Here is an 18,713-nt window from a genome sequence, read left to right as displayed (position 1 = left end):
GGATGTCTCAGTTGTTTTAGATATTTTCGTATCCTGAAGACGCGTTGCTACTATGTCAGAGACTAGACGCAGACGACTTTATGGTGGCTCGGAGGAATACGCCTCGCTCAAAATAGGCACCTAGGCATCTACCTCTGTAGATATAGGTGGGCACTTAGCCAGGCAAACATTGTCGTCTTGAGGCGAGAAAATCGAAAAGCTGAACCTGGACAAAGCTTCCAGAGCACTTCATATATGCCGATTGTACAAATTTTCCGAGCGAATCGTTAACCAATCACAACACACAATTCAAGGTTGAACTACTAGTCATGATACTACCGATCCGATCTGATTTGATCTAAACAACCAACTCTCACTCTAGACCACACCTCATACTCTCAATCAAACTGCCTGTCCTTTCCGATGCATCCGAGCCCCCATTCTAATCCCGCCACCGAGGACAAAACCTCGGTCGCCAAGCTCCGAAGACGCCATCGCAAGTCCCGCAATGGTTGCTTGGAGTGTAAGAGACGACACATCAAATGCGACGAGAAACGCCCTTCTTGCGGTAACTGCATTGTCAGTGAGAGGAGTTGTTCATTTCCTCCTGCTGCGCCGGGGTCTACCCCAACCTCATTACCAGCTCGGCCTGAACCATCTACCACCCCCTCTTTCAATGAGCCTTTGACTAGTGCTAGTAATAGCGGCAGTCGCCTGCAGAGTCCTGTCGATAGTGTTTCGAGTACAGGGGCATTACATCCTCCCTCGTCAATACCGCCCCCGTCATATCTTGGGTATGGCGCCAACCCTAATGAACGGACTCCTTCGACAACGCTACCTTCTTTCACGGAATCTTTCGCTCCGGACTTTGTTGAGTCGCCTATATCAACACCGCAAACAGATGGTGGTCAGGCATCTTTTCAGCTCGTCTTTACCAACCAGCATCTTATGCTTCTGCATCACTTCCGCAAGGCGGCGCTTCTCGGCACTGATAGTATAGAAACTGTTCTTGACATTGCTCTGGAATGGTCCTCACAAGCTCCTTATGCACTGGACCAGCTCCTCGCTTTGTCAGCAGACCATATGGCTGTGCTTCACCCTGAAAGTGCAGCTTCATACCGTCGAACTGCCACGGAGCTCCAAACCCGCGCTCTCTCATATTTCAACAGAGATGCTCAAGAACTAGCCAGCCATGACACATATTATATCCCCCGGTTCCTCTTCTCATCCCTTCTCAGCTTACACATGCTGTACGACACACTCACTCAGTATCGCTCCTCCTTCCATGTATTTATAGAGAGGTTCTGTGAGTCAGTCTATCTACATCGCGGCGTCCGGTCCACAACCTCGAATCGCTACAACGACCTTCTCGAAACCCCATTGGCAAAGTTCTTTATTGAGGTCAGAGACGCAGCAGAGCTAGGTGACAAGGGCGAGGAGTGCAGTCCATTGATAGACCTCATCCAACAGTCTGATCTAAGTCCAGCGTCAGTGGAGGCATGTAGTAATGCTGCCCGAACGTTGCAATGGGCTTACAACGTGTATCGTAACCTACCGCCGAACAGGAATGTTCAAGCCGTGTCGGCGTTCCCTGTCGTCTTACGCGAAGACTTTGTAGAAGCTGTTCGCAAACATCGACCAGAGGCGCTGCTGGTGCTGGCATACTACGGCGTTTTGCTCCATCGATGCCGTCACGTCTGGCTAGTTGGAGATTCGGGTGCGTTTTTGATACATCTCATTGCTGGTCATCTTGGGAGTTACTGGCAAGAAGCTTTGCATTGGCCGCTACAGGAATTAGAGAGCAATCAAGGATGAGAGTTCCACGAGGATCATTGTATCAATCGTATATATATATAGATGTATTTGTCTAGGGGCATACATTTTAACTTGTATATATTCTGAACTTTCTACCCGAGCTGAGTATCCATTATGACATACGTAAAGTCAAGAATCGCACTGACGCAACTAAAACTCCTCTGTGATGGACTTGAAACATACAATCCTTTCAACAACAACATGTTACTTCACAAGCTTCACCGTGGAAGATAATTTGGAGCGAACAGACTAGCACGGTGGGCAAGACATTCGTAAACACAATTTGACTAGACACTCTCGTCTTTTTTTCTCTTCGACAATTCAATTATCCATACACAGTGTAAGCTGAAACAATATCTACAAGTGCAAGTCGTCTTTTCCTGCCCGCAGAAACCATATTCTGGATCTGTATCAATATATCATTTCTCTTTATTCAGTTCACAACAGAGCGCGTGATGCCTTCGTCGACCGCTGAAATCGTCGGGTCGTGAACTCAAACAGCCATCACCAACGAAGAACTCAACCAGGGCTCCTTGATATTTTTCTCTCTTTTTTATAACTCTTCCCCCTTGAGACTTCCAAGGGGGTGCCGATTTAGACTAGGGCGTCGCACTGGGCATATGCAGGCGACCGACCACTCTTCTATAGAAGGAATATGGTATCATAACAGGAAAGAAATTCGCTTGAACGAGGTGCTTCGGCGTGCGTGGGGTGGAAGAATCAGTTGGTGGGCCGTGACTCTGGAAAAGTCTTCAAAGTCCATAAAACTCCCATCCATCCCCAGCTGCATCCGCCGACCCGGCTTCATCAGCAACTTGGGGCGCAAACTCAGTCCGTAGTTCTTCGTTGAGTCATAGCTCTTCGTCGTCCAGCTCCGAGGGCTTGAGGAGACCTCCAACCTTCTGTCGTCGCTCCATATCGGCGTTCTTGGCCTCCTGTTCTTGCTGCTCCTTCTCGACGACAAACAGCTCGGCGTTGTCACCAGCAAACTCCTTGAGGGAGACGAGGAAGTCACGAAGGTTGAGGCGGAACTTATCGTACTGCGTGTTGAGTGTGAACAGGCCCTCGACGAAGCTCTGAATCTGGTTTCTGTTTGAGAGTTAGCATTGCAGCATGTTGTGGTAGAAAGGCAAAACGTACGTTTGCAGGTTGCGGAAGGCATTTTGCAAGAGATTAGCAACAAAGTTGGCAACAAACTCTCGGTTGTCGGTTCCGGCTTGTGCCTGATCAGGGCTGTAGATGGGCCCCTGGATCTTGGGCTGGGTACCGTCGGCAGGGTTGATGTAGTAGAAGAGCTTCATCAGCAACATGGATTGTGTCTTGAAACCGGCCTTGTGATCGTTGTCGGTCACAACGAAGAACACATCCTGCAGGATGGTGATGAAGAATCGCTGGAAGAAAGCATTGGCGGTCTGAACATCGGTCTTCTCAGCAATATTGTTAATCAGCTCCAGAGCCATGTTGAGACCGGCAGCCTCGACATCTCGGTTGTCGTGCTTGAAAGCCCACGAGCACGAATCGATGACAAACTTGAACTGGTTGTTATCGAGCTTAAGAAGTGCAGGGAAGCAGTGCAAGTTGATGGCTCGGAGGAGGTTGAAGAACTCGACTCGGTGCTCGGGAAACTCTGAAAAGTCCTTGTTGATCATCTCCAGGGTGCACTCAAAGACGTTTTGCATGATGGTAGGAACCTGGTCTTCCATCAAAGCGGAGAGCTTGGTGATGATGGTAGAGCAGGCCTTGAGCACCTCGGCATCTCGGGCACCAGCAACGTTGCGGTTGTAGTCAACAAGAACAGAGTCCAGCAGAGGAGGGACCATTTGCGCACGGACAGCCTGGAGGTCTTCCGCCTTGTCAACATACACCTCAATGAGCTTGAGAATCTCCTTCTTGATAGTTCGAAGACCTCGGACCTTGGGCATCTTGGTGGCCAGTTCACCATCGCGAGCAACGGCCTCGGAAATCAGTGTACTTGTAGCATTGTACATCTGGAGCATGTCGTGGTAGATACGGCCGATTTGGGGATAGAAGTAGGATCCCACAGATGAACAAGCCGAAACGTTGGTCTTCATGATGTTTCCGATAACCTTGATAGTCTCGGCATCCTGGAGGATGGAGGGGTTAACTGTCGCTTGCTTGATAATTTCGTCCCAAGCGGCATTGGGAATAGCCATGAGATCGGAGAGAAGTCGTTCCTGCTGATGCTTGTTACCCTGCGCAGCAACCATGTAACCACAAGCCTCGTAGAATGTGTGGACTTGCTGAGGGGTCAGATCGCAGGTAATCTTGCCCATGTTGCGGACGATCTCCTCAATGAAGGGCTCCTGCTCGCTAGGCTGGAGAGCAACAAAGTGTCGTCGGCACTGTCGAGCAATCTTGATGAAAGTATCGCAAGCCATATCCTGTACGCCTTCGTGCGACTCATGCATGAACTCGAAGAGCTTGTTGACGACTGTCTTCAGAAACTTCCAGTGCGCCTTGAGGAAACGAGGGTATTGGCCGACGATGTACATGATGTTACTGGCAACAACGGCTTTGTTGTCCTTGCCGCGCTTCATCTCAGTAAGACCTAGCAAATCCTTAATGACAGTGACCAGGAATCTCTTCTCGGTCTCCTCGTTCATGGCCAGGGAAATAGATCCGATAGCCCAGCAAAGAACGTTGCAGTTGTGCCAAGACCATTCACTGCCATCAACCTGCCTGGCAAGCTTCTCGGTCATAATGTTCTCTGTGTCGACCACATCCAAATGTGTGAGGTACACCAGGCACTCTCGGATTGTCTTGTAAAGCTGCACAGTGTCGCTCTCCTTGACGAATTCTCGGACAATTTCACCCTCGTCGTTCTCGACAATCAGGACTTCTTCGGGTCGAACCATCTTCTCAATCATAACAACTCGCAGGTTTGAGAGAACCTCGTTGTACTTGTGCTTTCGGAGGGGGTAGTTGTTGAGCATGGTGGGGTTGGGGGCACCGCCACCAGACATGCCTGCGCCGACGGCCATGAGGGGGTTGAGGTCCGTAATAGGGAGAGCCTGCATCTCCTCGTAAAGCTCCTGGACAAGCTTGAGCCAGTAATCGAGGGTGATCTTGAAGATTTCTCGATCATCGATCTGTGATATCCTAATAAGATAGTAGTGACCGTGAATAAGGAAATCGCGGTTGGGGAGTTTCTCGACAAGCTAAATCATACATGTTAGAATCACAAACGCAGTGCAAACAGGGCGTGTAACCTACGTTCAAGTGCATTCCGAAGAAGTTGCAAAGGAAGAGTGCCAGATTTTGAATAAACTCTTGGTCCCTTGAGTTACTGCTAGGATATGTGCTCTTCAGATCAAGAGAGACCGGGATGATGTTAGCAATGGTGGTCAATGTCTCTGTGAACATCTTGACGAGCTCCTCATCGTACGAGTTGGGTTGCCCGGGTCCTCCAGTCTGAAGGCCTCCAATCTCAGTAAGGCACTGCATGGTGACGTTGCGGAACTCGGGGGTCGAGAGGAATCGGGTTCGCAGTGTGTCGATAAGTGGTGTCTCGAAGATATATCCCAGGGGGATCCAGTTGCAGAATCGCAGGAGGGTCTCAAGAGTGGCCTTGATCAAACTAGGCTGTGTGGCCGTGTTGAGGACCTCCTGGCAAAGGTTGAAAATTTGTGAGAACTCGGCGCACATGGTCTGCTTCAGGTTGCGTGTCTTTGTCGATGTCATCTGCTCGGCTGAGTAGTCAAATACTTCCTCAGAAAGCAGGCGGAGGATGATCATGTTGTTCTCGCAGATGGCCAAGTTGGAATGGCATGACTGGATAATTTCGTTGATAAAGGTAGGCCAGTTGTGAGGCCACTCCTGCTTGAGCACGGAGACGAGCACGAGGTTGAGCTTGTTGAGCAAGGTCTTTTGCTGGCGCAACGAGTCTTCGGTGCTCGAGCACTGGATGATGAACTGGACGATGAAGTTTCGGATTCCTACGCGAAGAGACTGGTCAGATATGGCGATTGCGTTGGTATCATGGGCAAGACGAACCTTGGCACTGTTCCCGAGGGAGTACCTTCCACCTCGTCATGATTACATGGTCCAGTACCTGCAGACCCAAGTCTGTCAAAATTTGTTAGTCGGGTGGTTTCAGAATTCATGCATTCGCAAATCTTCAAGGGAACAAAGCTGGCCAGAGTGCAGCACAGCGTGGAAAGTGGCGCAAAGCCGAGACAACGCACATTTGGTTTGAGGGTACTGCGCATCAGAGAGGATCTTGTCGACCATAAGCCAAGCATCGGGGTCTTCTTTGAACTGCAGATCGGGTTAGTAAAAAAAGCTCTACACTGGCCAGAAGCTCAAGTAATGCACGAACCTGGTTGAGAGCAGCTTGGGCGGCTTTTTGCTATACGATTGACGAGGCGGGATTAGCTCTTGTTCCTCATATCAACGCGCGGGGTCCACGGTTGGTGCAAACCGAGAACCAGAAGATAGCCTACCTGCTCACCGCGCCCCTCGTAGAAGGAGCGGACGAGGACGTCCAGCTCTTCAATGGAGGCGGCCATTTTTTGTTGTTATGTCGAGTTCACGAGGGGATCGTTACGTGGGAGAGTATGAAGATGTTGGTGGTTGGAGGAGGTAGATTGTGGTGGGCGAACGAAGACGAGGCGAGGCGGGGGGAGAGTGAGAAGATACAAGCAAATGCTTAGCCCCAGGCAGATAAACTATAGACAGCAAGCAGTAGCGTAGCGTAGCGTAGCACAGCCCAGCACAACTCGGCTCTACAGTAGGAAGGATACGGAGGGTGTATGGTGATCGGGAAGGAGAATGCGTCGCAAAGGAAGCAGTGAAAAATGAAAAAGAGGAGAAATGCAAAGTTCGGCTCTGGCGAAGCAAACTAAGGTAAAGTGGACGACGTCGGTGAGGTGAGGTGAAGCGTGAAGAGATCCATGAATGGACTGGACCTATGCGGGCGGCTCAGGACGAAGTGGAGTTGCAAAGCCCAGCCCAGCCCAGCGCTGTGAATACAGTACAGCGAACACCTTTAGTGGAGTACGGTTCCCAGAAATGCCCCGCAGTGCAGGCTGCGTCACTTGTAACCACCAGCAACCAGACCCAACTATACTAACCAGTTCTACCTAAGAGCTTCCCATTCTTAGCCGTCCAGACCACCTCAGATCTGATGCTCAGGTACCTTGGTTAGCAGGTTTGTCAGCAGCGGGGCAAGACACGACACGACAGGCAAAAGAAGGGATGAATGGATGAGATGTTTGCCTGTCAAAAGCCATATCACTATCACATCAAGAAAAGGCCACAAGTATCTCTACCTGTTCCGTCACAACGGTTGATGCTTGTAACCGCGAATAAGCCATGCAAAAATGCAGGACGCCTTCGGTTCCTCGGACCCATGACGCTGGGATTTTTGTAGTAGTACTTCAATTCCCAGCCTCCTGGGCGCATAGATAAAATTACCGTAACCGATCGATCTCATGATTCGCTGTGATTTTCTCAACGGCGCATGTTGGTCACCATTGATCAATGTTACCGGATGCGGTAGTCCGGATATTGGGATCGTGTTTGAGTTGTTCTTTATCACGACAGACCAGCCAAGATCTTTCTCAGCTGAACAACTGTACATCATACCGATATACCATATCTTATATAATAGTTCTGTTAGTATGTATAGCTTTGATGCTCTCTAGCTGTGTCGACAGTTGACAGGATATGAGATATCATATTTCCCCTCGGCGCTGTTTTCAGCCGAGGGGTTATTGCGATAGCCTGACATTCTTCTTCTGGCTTGTTGAGGGACAAGCTCATGTTCCTATCGAAAGTTATCATGCCTATAGTACCTAAATAAGACATAAAGACATGAATGTGCAAACAGATACAAAACACTGGGCATGGTGTCAAAGGTATTTATCAAAGTATAATATTTTTAAGCTCGCTTCATCAATAAAAGACAAAGACAATATTAGCCAACCCTCTATAGTTGGTTCCATCGTCTATCCAAACACCAACCAATATGGCCAGCCATTTCTTTCTTTATGTACTGTTAACTTCAAGTGAGAAACTTATACCTGGTATATGGGCGTGATCATCTTCAACCCGACCCAGAGCTTCCACCGGGTCGTTAAGCCGCGTTGGCGAATTTTTCTGTTTTCTTTTTTTCTCATGTTTAAGCCTTGTAGCCAGCCTCGAACAAGCTCTCCTTGAGAGCATTAATGGCCTTCTCCATGTGGTTTCGGCTAGGATCCAGCTGTGGAAATACAAGTTAGTTACAAACTCTAGCAAACGGGCACATATTACACTTACAGCGCTGACCCCCATGTGACCGAATCGGATGTACTTGGAGGCAATGGCCTTGTGAATGCCACCAGCAAAGACGACACCCTTACCAGCCAGCTTGGGTAGAACATCAGGAGCGCCAACACCCTCAGGCAAGTAGATAGCAGTCATAGCGTGAGCCTGGTCTTCGGGCTTGGTGGCAACAATCTTGAGGCCGAGGTCGGTGATGGCCTTCTTGACTTTGTTGGAGACCTCGATGTGGCCCTGGAATCGCTCAGACAAGGGCTTGGAGAGGATCTGGGTCAGACTGGTGTGGAGGGCGTGGACGAGCTGAGGAGAGGGAGTGGCGAAGTAAGAAGGCTTCTTGGCCTCATAGTTCTTCATAACTGCGAAACGTTAGCAAGATATATAGTACCAGGAACATACATCACTTACTGGGAGTCCAGTTCTTCATGGAAGCAAAGTAGGCGGGGATAGGAGTCTTGCGGTTCTCAAGAGCGGCGGCAACAGCTCGGCCACTGAAGAAAGAGATGGAGAGACCAGCAGGAACGCCAATGGCCTTTTGACTGGCAGTGACAACACCATCCAGACCCCACTCGTCGAAAGCGATCTCCTCACAAGCAACACTGCAAACACCATCGACAATGACAAGAGTCTCGGGGGAGACTCGCTTGACAGTAGCGGCGAGGTTCTTGAGCTCGCTCAGAACACCAGTTGATGTGTCGACGTGTGTAACTGTAAGAATCTTGTACTTCTTCTCGGAAAGTGCCTTCTCGATTTCGGGGAGCTGAGGTCGGCCACCAACCTCACCGTCAAGCTTAGTGACGTTGGCACCGTAGGCGCGCAGGCAGTCGGCAAAGCCATCACCAAAGTATCCAGTGCTAAGAACAAGGGCGTCCTCGCCAGCCTCAACAAGGTTGGCAGCGACGATATCCCATCCTAGAGTACCAGAACCAGAGATGACATAAGGTTGGGCGGAGGGGTCGGTCGATTGGAAGAGCTTGCGGGTCATAGAGAGGGTCTCGCCGAAGGTGTTGACAAAGCCAGGGCCGACATGGCTCTCACTGTAAGATGGGTATTAGCAAACAATGCGTTGTCGAGCAGAGTGTATGTTGCTGTATACCTGTAGTGACCCATAGACTTGAGGACATCATCGTCGAACTCAATGGGTCCGGGAATGAGCAGAGTAGCGTGTTCAGGTTGGGAAGACATGTTGGCTGTGGTTGTCGATAGAGAGCGAGCTTGAGTGGCTGATGAAAGAGCAGGGGAAGCTGCGTTATAAGAAGAGGTCTGATGCGACAGATGGCCCGATACGAGAGAGATCCTATCGGCCGACACAGCGGCCGAATATGTCTTGAAGCCCGCCGAAGAGGGGCCTTCGGTGGACAGCTCCGGAACGCGGGGCACTTTCCTTCCCTCCATTGCGAATACCGAACCAAGCAGGAGCGACTGGCTACGACTGGCTGCTGCACCAGCTCCTACCCCCACTGACAACGACAACCGCTGGAACCGCTGAAGGGCCGCCAGGTTGACTGTGATGGAGTGATGACTGCCTGAGGCAACCCAAAAAGAGCAGGAAGACACGGAAGAAGCCCGAGGTTTACTGTAAGACAGTAAAGATCGGTAGGCTTCCGAATATGGGATACAAGGCCGGTCTTTTCGGGTCTTTGAAGCACCGAGATGGTATCTTGACAACCAACAATTCTTTAGAGGTTGTTTTCCTTCTGTTTTGATGATGATGAATCGAAGTGATGAATTGCCTCAGGGGAAAAAGGGAAAGGGACACCGCCTGAGGAACGCCCTGTTGTTACTCGCTTTTAGCACCGGAGTCCCCTGTCTCTCTGTCCGGGCCCTCTTTTTTCTTCTTTCAGTACAGCTAACGAGATTCATCAGCGCCGTTTAGAGGCCGCTACCGGACCGGGAGTTGAACAATTTAGTGGAGGTTGTGTCGGGATCACGAACCGATCATCCACGATGTTCTTGGTCTTGGTAAATAGCGGTAGATGTTGACGGGTATTGGACCGAAGGTCACGCATTGCGGCACAGCTTCACCATTGAGTCGATTGAAGAAGAAATGGAACGAATAATATACATTGAGTTGTGAACGCCAGACGTATCTATACACAGACACTCAAGCAATGCCTTGATAAAACTCAAACAGCTTCTCAGCACCATCTTCCCACTGCACATCATTCTGCAAGTGATGTCCAGCACCTTCAACAAAGCGCAATATTACACCGTCACGATTCCCAGTCCCGGCTTCACGATAATACCTCGCTGTCTCTTGGGACACTTTCTCTGTCATCAGCTTGTCCTGAGTGCCTGCCATGACGAGAATCTTTTCATCGCTCGCTCCGTCGTTGCGGATGTGCTTCAGAATAGTCGATGCAGACGTGAACGAGTACATCATACTAAAGGGCCATAGGTAAGCCTCGTAGCGATTCATGTGGCGCTGGAATGCTACAACGGCCGAGAGAGGGAACTTGTCGCCAAAGAAGGCACGTTGTGTGAGTTTTGGGTGGGAGAGAGGTGAGTTAGAGTGCCAGAGATGGAAAATCATTCGAACAGTGAACCAAGGATCCATTTTCCACCAATTCACATATACGCCCATTCTGCGAAGCGGTGTTAGTCTCGACTGAACATCACAACATGGGCTGTATCCCGACTTACGATCCAAACCCTGGAACAGCACCCAGTAACGCAAGGGCTTTCACATTGGCCAGGCCATCGCTAAGAATGCCCTGGCTCAATCCTCCACCACTCGAGTGTCCAACAAGCATCACCTCGCTCTTTTCACGGATCTCCACCCAGTCAATCACCGCAACTAGATCAGAAGCCAAAGCACTTCGAGGTGTTGCAAAGACCATGCGAAAGTATGAGGGGTGCCATGAATCCCCATGACCGCGCAGAGAAACAGCATAGCACGGAACGCCACGGGCGGCCAAATATTGCATGTATTCGGTCCATACCCAAGCGCAGCCCATTCCTCCATGGCAGAAGACTACGGGAGGGCCATCTGTTCTGTCGGTGATCGAGGGGTTGTTGGATAGGACTTCGATTTGGCCCTGGGGTGTGTCTACCCAGTGACGCTCAAGGCCCTCAGGGACAGGGGACGGAGGACCCGAAGGTCGGGTAAAGTAAAGCCACTGATAGCTGAGGTTGAAGCCAAACATTGATGTTGGTATTGTATCAAGCTAAGTGCTTAGGTGTGTATATGTGTAGGTGATTCTATGATCATATGATAGAGGTGACGATGGTCTCACGAGGAGTACAGGTATTGCTCTTCTTTTATACAAAGCAAAGCAACAACAGAAGAATTAATTGGGCCTAATAAAGTACCACAAGCAGCTGAAGGTGCTCTTATTCCGTCAAATTGTCGTGTTTGTCACACATGAAAATACGACCCAAATCCGGGCAACTCAAGCTCAGCTTACTTACTGTAAGCCACCAACGAGCCATAAGCTTCAGCTGCTTACTAGCCTAGAGTCTTGGGCCATCCACAAAGAGGTTACATTCACAAACTCGGACGAATTGGGAATGAAAATACTAGCACTCATGAAGTATCTGTTTCAAGCTTTGCAGAATTTATTGCTGAGTGGCTTCTGAGATGATGCCAAGAATCCAATATCTTGGGTTACACGACTCATACAGTTATTGGCGCACCTGAACCCAAAATGATTTATCATTGCACCATGGGAGAGGAGTTTGTTTGCATATGCGTTTTGCAACGTTATAGCATGTGGCTTGCATAAGAAGTTGAAAAGCCAAGGTCTGCCTCTATCAGACCCGTCAGTCCTAGTGTCATATCAAGAATGCTAAGTTATTGTTGGCAATAAACGGACTTTGACTGTGCTTCAGACTCGAGACTTTCTAACGCAATCGGGCAGAGTAGACGACCAAACATTCAAAACTCCGCCATCAACTAAAGTCAAGAACGAATACCCACACCTTCTAGAGCCCTTCTATTCTTCCTCATCGGCTTTGGATTCCTATCTTTCCCCAGTCTACCCCGCTCTCTACGCGGCAGGTTGGCCGCTAGGCATGTCTTGGGGTTGGGAGGTCCAGGGATGCTAGATAGCGTGTTACTCACACATACAACAATACATGCAATTTACTGTTGACTACTGATATCCTACTTAACTATACCGCCTTTTTCGAACTGATGTCAATGTCTACACGGTCTAGCTCTACACGTCCGAACAATGCTAGAAAGCGTGCTCCTAAAGCGTATGTTTTTACCAGACAGCACTCGAGTTTGGCATCACTAACGGGAGAGGAATGTTTAGTTGTGTAAGATGTCGCGACCAAAAGATCAAATGTTCTGGTTCTCAGCCCTGCCAACAATGCGATAAAAGAGGGTTGCCGTGTCGTTTCGACGACGAATCTCGTAAAGTAGTTGTTTCAAGAGGGTGAGTTGAGAAACAAGTCCAGTCCACGATTGGTGGCTTGCTTAATTGCTGTAGATATATCAACAGCCTTCAAGAAAGGCTTGCCTCGTTGGAGAGAAAGGCAAATCAGCAGGCTACTGGTCAATCGAAAAACCCAGAGCTAGGTAAGTGCACACGATCCTTTCATGATTGGGATTTATATGCTAATAGTGAGTCAGATGAATCAATACAGGTGTCAGATCTGAACAGCAACATCCCAGATCTTGTTGTCAAGGCCTCAGCTTCAATATCGCCTTATGCATCAGCCCATACCCAAAGTCATCAACATAATGCCCAAGGAAACGCACCTCTGATTAATCCCCTAGCTTTCCATACCTACGACTTTGTCCCAGGTCTTAAAAGTCATCTTCTCTTCATGGGAACATCGTCAAACTGGTCCTTCAATAGAAGAGTTCTGACAATGACACATGAGCGCATCAAGGGAACAGCTTTACCGACTCACAACCTGCATTTTTCGGGACTTGAAGGAAAGATATTCGACTTCAAGTGGGATGGGACGAGGAAGACACCTGGGGAAGCACCCGACATGAGCTCACTTCCAACCAAAGACTTTGCCCTCTACCTCATCAATTCAGTCAAGTTCCACTGCGGATGGCTATATACTCTGTTCGACGAAGACCTCTTCATGGAACGATTCCACCGCTTCCATGAACATCCTGCAGAGTACTCACGAGCCGAGCCTCTCTGGTTTGTTCATTATCTTCTCGTCGTAGCACTTGGAAAGGCCTTTGTGGTTCAGTCTACCAAATCTAGACGTCCTCCTGGAGGTGACTTGTTCATACAGGCTATGAAGCTCATGCCAGACTTTAGCTTCTTCGAATGCAACATCATAGACGAGATGCAAGTCCTCTGTTGCGCTGCCATCTACCTACATTCCGTTGATCACATTCAACAGGCCCACCGTCTGGTAAGATCTGACCAAGTGAACGGAGATACAATAACCGCTGACAGAACTAGGTCTGCAATGCTCTTCGTCATGGTTTAGAACACGGAATACATACCGAAATGCAATCCACTGCTCTTGACAAATCTTATGTAGATAAATGTCGACATATGTTCTGGACCATCTACATCCTCGAACGTCAGATGGGCTCTCTAATGGGACTCCCATTGAGTATATCTGACGATGTTATAAGCGCGCGTTTCCCGGCCTTTCCAGGACAGCCAGAAAAACTGGAGGCTCTCAAGATACATGTCGACTTTTGCAGAGTGCTTGCCAAGATAGACCAGAGTAGGTGTATTTTACCTAAACAGGAAGACATGCTAACGATGTGTGTGCAGCTGTATATGGGCTCGAAGGAAAACTCGACAGTCGGTATCTAGAAGCCACGCAATCGGTACTCAAAAGTATTGCTGTTGTAACAGAACGGCTTAATAAATCATTTGAGATCCAATCAAGTGAAGGAATGGCTGGCATATCACGAATTTCAGCTCATCTCCATCTTCTACAGCACCAAGTAAGCTCCTCTCTGTACTCTTGTTCGACAAAAGATTCTAACATTCCAAGTGCATTATTCTTACCACGAGGCCATTACTCTATACCTTTCTTCTTTCCAGGCTGGGTCATCTCGAGGTAGCTCTGATGCATTGGCTACAGTCTGAGAGCGTAATGGGTCTTGTCCAGATGTGTACCGAGTCCGCTCAGCAGATCCTCAGAATTCTCTCGAGCCTGTCTGACCAGGGACTATTAGGTATGTTGCTCACTGTACCAAAGAGTCTTAGACTAACACTCATAAGAAACATTTCTGCGGTTCGACCATGATGCAACCTTTACCGCTACTATCGCACTACTCATGGCAGCTGCGATCGACTCGTCGCTGTTACCAGATCATTCTCCATGGACACAACGCGCCTACGCCATTTTTGACGAGATGGGCTCTCGCGGTAACCCCGTAGCCAACATGGTTGCATCTGAACTTCAGCAATTGGAAGGGTTACTCCAAGAGTTTCTCGTCCACAATGATTCAAGAACCTTGGTTGCAGCACAGAGCCATGGCACTCCACGAGAAGGGCTAGCTGATGATACAGATACAGCCGCAGCAACTATTGCTGGGTATAATGATCCGTTCAATCTCGATTCTGGTGATGAATTTGGGCTGGGGTTGAGCTATGAGCTCAGTGCAGAGCAGCTGCTCAATGTTGCGAATTCTTTGGATATTGATAGTTTGACATGGCCATGGCCTGAGGACCCGATGGTAGAGGATATGGAGGGATCTTAGGAACATCGCAAGACGCAAGATACCAGAGTCGAAAAGGTCTCAAATTGTTGGCCAGGTAGGATTATACGAATGCAGGTCAGTCTAGAAAGACAGTCTGCCAGAGCTGTCGCCCGAGGGGCTACAGTAAGGAACAAATTGGATCAAGAAGCAAAGGAATTGTTTACACGTGTTGGATATACTTTAGCGAAGCCTACAAAATAAAACTCATTCTTACCCAGAACCTCGTAGCTTTCATGCCTTGCAAGATGGAGTGCTTACGACAGTTGGCAAATACGTAAAGAAGCGCATCTTTAGACTGGTAATAGACCTCATCAAGCTGCTTAATCACCCCAAGCACTTGATCGTCGTTGGCCAGTGATAAAATCTACAAAGGCTATATTTCTGTAGTACTTTGGGAAGACAAGTTTGTATCCAGAATGGCAAGGCCTCCGATCATGTATTGAAAGAGCTCTCAGCAGTGAGACTAGTGTCGTCTTGGAGGAAGGCATTAGCTAGTATTTCTTCATATGTACACATATGTCATAAAAAAGCATCGAGGGACAGGTACGGGGGCAAGGGTCGACAATAGAGTGGATACAGTAGACGAGCAGCATGACGAAAGTAACCACAGAAGTAATAACCAAGTCAAGTGTTCATCCATTGTTATCAAAGCTGGAAAAAACGAGCCGATGGGAAACCCTAATGAGACACGGTTCCTAATAGTTAGTCTTAAAGAAACATGGGCAGAAACAGGACCAAGGGCAAGAGCACCACATATCATGCTAGCATTGAGAATTCGAGCGATAGTAGGGATTCCAGAGCCTTGAATAGCAACAACAAAGCAATCCTCAGACTTGTGTTCCCTTAGGACTGAAGGGTTCTACATGAACTTTACGAGATATAGATGATTGGTGGAATTAGACGTGTTTGCCCTCTTGTAGCTCAATGGGTCCCGCTTCATTAACGTCTCGTGAAGCTTGGAGAGCGATTCTGTCTTCCTTTGTCATGGACTCGTGTGACTTTTCCATGACTGCAGCTTGAGCTCAGACGTTACAGAGCCTTTGACAGCGCAGAATGAAGCCATACAGAATTGATCCCAGTACAATATAGTTGTAAGGCGATATCACAGAGTATTATGGGACTTAGACTCTAAATATTCAAGCTTGCAACGAAACAGTGATCACAAGTCTTTGTATCCATCATCAATTCCAACTTGGACTCTGGAGAGAATGATGTATCACGACGATCGTACGTGGTTGGATACTGCGAGAAAGTATCCGCGAAACCCAAAGTACATAGTCTGATATCGTTTATTCAAAGACAAGTTAGTAGAGAAGTAGAGCTGTAGAAACTCTATCAACAGTAGCCATGTGTTTTGGCTACCACAAGTCTCTTCAGGTGACTTCTAATCATTACCCCAACTTCAAATTGGCTCGACCTAGCCAGAGAGACAAGTTCTACCAGGTCGAGGCTTGTTTCGAAGTTATAGCATCTGTCAGGCAAGGTCGTGAGTAGTTGCATTTGAGTTGCGATGGTTTTTGGCGCTACAATTTCTTCCGTTGTATATACCGTACTATTAGAACCTCAAGTGTCGGATAGAACGACAAGTCAATGGTAGTAGCTCTTTGGTCGCTTCTTGCAAATAGCTGTCGGAATATACCTTTCCGAGACTAATGTTGTACAGTGTGATGCAAGTACAGGTGAGTGAGGTAGAAATAGACAAGTTTCCAACTGCTTAGATTTAGTAGGTTTGTGTTGCCCAATAGTCTTCAAAGTACATCGAAGAGGATTTCTCTCAACTGTTGAGATTCCCAATTTAAGCAAGGCCTGAGAACTCTGCTATTCAAGTAAGAACAGTGGTGGGCGTGCTTTTACCAGCTGTAGCTGTTTGTTAATATCACCGTATTAATACTAATCAACATTTACCCTGAATAGAACATTCTATCCTTCTGCCAATATCTCGGAGTTCTGGGCATCCAAATATGGTTGGAATCAAATCCCTACCCTGCAGTACTTACCATCTTGGTTCTCTTGCACCAACATCCCGTCTTGGCCTGCAAAGTGCCGAGGCCAAGCCACTAGATTCGGTAGACAACGTGACGAGTCTCTTGCAGCTAGAAGGAAAGATACAGATCAATATCAGCCGTAGAAACAGAAAATATCGACTCCGATGCGAATTCTCAGATGCCTCAGAGACGATCTGCAACATCACGCGAGCTGTGGGCGACCTAGGCGACATAACGGGGCGAGTAGAGCGTTAGCATTAGGTTACCACGGCACTGGACCCTTCCTAGAGGAACCTTGTTACGCCCGCAATGCTCGAGGTAAACGGTAATGAGCCACAAGAATGGACCCTCATCTGGCTCGTGCGACCTGAACGTTGTGAATCGAATGCATCCATCAAAGACCCTGTAATCGGGACCCCGTACGGTACAGTTATCCGTCTAGATAAGCTCAGAATGCCAATGCAATGCATGGACTCGGTACGAGCATCGTCGGCAAGTACTGTACAGCTAGCTACAAGCTGTGAGATCGAAAAGGCCAGATAAAAGAGACGAGTGATGGGGCGACGAGATCGACAGGAAAGCTGGAGGCCGAGTGACTGGGGTCGAAAATAGAATGAGTCTCTTGAGTTTCCTGAAACGAAGCACTAATAAAAGTTATCTTGCCAACATTTTTGACAAAAGTCTTGGCGGAACGGGGGGCTTTTATATGTGACGACCCAAGCTCGACAAGTAATAGTCCTCTATTGCTCTCTGCCAAGTGATAAGGTCTCAGAGCGTGGCGTATCGGAGCACAGCAGCGCAGAATGGCTCCCGGAATGGAAGGTCGAAAGCTCATTTCACAACCTGCCACATTGAGTATTTGGTGAGTGACCGTGTGTCAGACTCGGGTCAAAGATGGAATTTGTATATGTATGTATATGTGTGATGCTATTCCGTGACAGTTGTCTTTCTGCATCGACGTCTTCGAGAACAATGGCCAAGGCTGACTTGCATCACATCCATCGCGTCGGAATCTTGAAGGTGGTTGCAGCGGTTCTTTTGGCGGGATAAAGAATACCACTCTTGGTGCAACTCAAGTCTGACAATACTTGGTGAATCAAGTAAATACCTATCACTGAATTTAGCCTATCTTTTCCCTCACTTTATTTCGGTGTGGTTCGTTACTACTTAATAGAAACCTTAGAAGACTGTCCAGTCAGGTAAGAATGCGCCGCAGGCCATTCATGTAGAGGACTAAGGTTTCCTCGTCGGCCCGTGGAACATGGCTTATGGTGCCAGGCTTTCAAGGTCAGGGGTAACAATTGATAACGCTTCAACTGTCTTTGCGGGGGCTGCAAGGGGGCCTGGCCTAGTCGGTCATGTCCGAGCCCATCGATTAACTTGGGACCTTGCCCTGTCCTGCCCTGTCCTGCTTGTTGGACGATGTCAAAACAACGGGGCCACAGATGAAGTGAATTGTATTACGTACAAACGTTTGGGGAATTTCCTCAATTGACTGTTGCTCGATCCTTAAGAACGGGCCAATTTGTAGAGTATGGAGACGTGCCCCAGATTGACGGCGATTCGCCCACGGGGTAATGGCAGATGAGAGCAAACTGTTACGTATTACCCCGTAGTTGAGATTCAACGTCTGCGGATCTCGACATCTCGACATCTCGACATTGAAACGTCATGTACTGGACGTGTGTAATGACACGAATTTCGATGGAAGTTTTCTAGAACAAAGCCACAACCGCAGCGGCAAGAACTGCCGCGGACCGTAATCAGTAGCTGGTGGTTGATTGTAACGATGGATTTTCGTTCGGTCTTTCTGTTATCGTAGTCCCTATCCGAAATATAACTGTCGCACCATGGCGAAAATAGGCAGGGTGCATAAGCTGTGGCCAACCTACTCAAGAATTCAGCTGGGCCTCATTAATTGGCGCTTGTCTAAATTGCAATGTAACACACACCTTTACCATGCGCCACTCTTCTAGAAGAAAGCTGTTTTCTAGGCATGTTTTGTCCCCTGTCAT

The 18,713-nt window shown here is 48.4% G+C and overlaps 5 protein-coding genes across 5 annotated transcripts, besides 1 other annotated feature; 2 read left to right on the top strand and 3 right to left on the bottom strand.

The window, feature by feature from the left end:
- Window positions 1-402: 402 nt before the first annotated feature.
- Window positions 403-1,794, top strand: FPSE_09808 (uncharacterized protein; the record flags this gene model as incomplete). Its single annotated transcript, XM_009262925.1, has 1 exon — window positions 403-1,794. One exon carries the CDS (start codon window positions 403-405, stop codon window positions 1,792-1,794), a length of 1,392 nt encoding a protein of 463 aa, XP_009261200.1.
- Window positions 1,795-2,645: 851 nt separating this feature from the next.
- On the bottom strand, window positions 2,646-6,323 carry FPSE_09809 (uncharacterized protein; the record flags this gene model as incomplete). The annotated part of the gene is made up of 7 exons (XM_009262926.1): window positions 2,646-2,883; window positions 2,935-4,973; window positions 5,029-5,750; window positions 5,809-5,880; window positions 6,000-6,072; window positions 6,134-6,163; window positions 6,258-6,323. 7 exons carry the CDS (start codon window positions 6,321-6,323, stop codon window positions 2,646-2,648), a joined length of 3,240 nt encoding a protein of 1,079 aa, XP_009261201.1.
- Window positions 6,324-6,498: 175 nt separating this feature from the next.
- Window positions 6,499-6,523: a microsatellite.
- A 1,413-nt stretch (window positions 6,524-7,936) lies between these two features.
- On the bottom strand, window positions 7,937-9,468 carry FPSE_09810 (uncharacterized protein; the record flags this gene model as incomplete). Its single annotated transcript, XM_009262927.1, has 4 exons — window positions 7,937-8,017; window positions 8,074-8,432; window positions 8,482-9,110; window positions 9,170-9,468. The coding sequence occupies 4 exons, from the start codon at window positions 9,466-9,468 to the stop codon at window positions 7,937-7,939; spliced, it is 1,368 nt and encodes a 455-aa protein (XP_009261202.1).
- Window positions 9,469-10,177: 709 nt separating this feature from the next.
- On the bottom strand, window positions 10,178-11,219 carry FPSE_09811 (uncharacterized protein; the record flags this gene model as incomplete). The annotated part of the gene is made up of 2 exons (XM_009262928.1): window positions 10,178-10,658; window positions 10,717-11,219. The coding sequence occupies 2 exons, from the start codon at window positions 11,217-11,219 to the stop codon at window positions 10,178-10,180; spliced, it is 984 nt and encodes a 327-aa protein (XP_009261203.1).
- Window positions 11,220-12,214: 995 nt separating this feature from the next.
- On the top strand, window positions 12,215-14,713 carry FPSE_09812 (uncharacterized protein; the record flags this gene model as incomplete). Its single annotated transcript, XM_009262929.1, has 7 exons — window positions 12,215-12,273; window positions 12,510-12,598; window positions 12,653-13,401; window positions 13,452-13,725; window positions 13,776-13,951; window positions 14,002-14,185; window positions 14,232-14,713. The coding sequence occupies 7 exons, from the start codon at window positions 12,215-12,217 to the stop codon at window positions 14,711-14,713; spliced, it is 2,013 nt and encodes a 670-aa protein (XP_009261204.1).
- Between the last annotated feature and the right edge of the window lie 4,000 nt (window positions 14,714-18,713).

Source organism: Fusarium pseudograminearum, chromosome 3 (assembly GCF_000303195.2).
Source record: "Fusarium pseudograminearum CS3096 chromosome 3, whole genome shotgun sequence".
Classification (NCBI taxonomy): Eukaryota; Fungi; Ascomycota; class Sordariomycetes; order Hypocreales; family Nectriaceae; genus Fusarium; species Fusarium pseudograminearum.
Note: the sequence above shows the minus strand (reverse complement) of the source record. Positions and strands in the feature narration are given on the sequence as shown.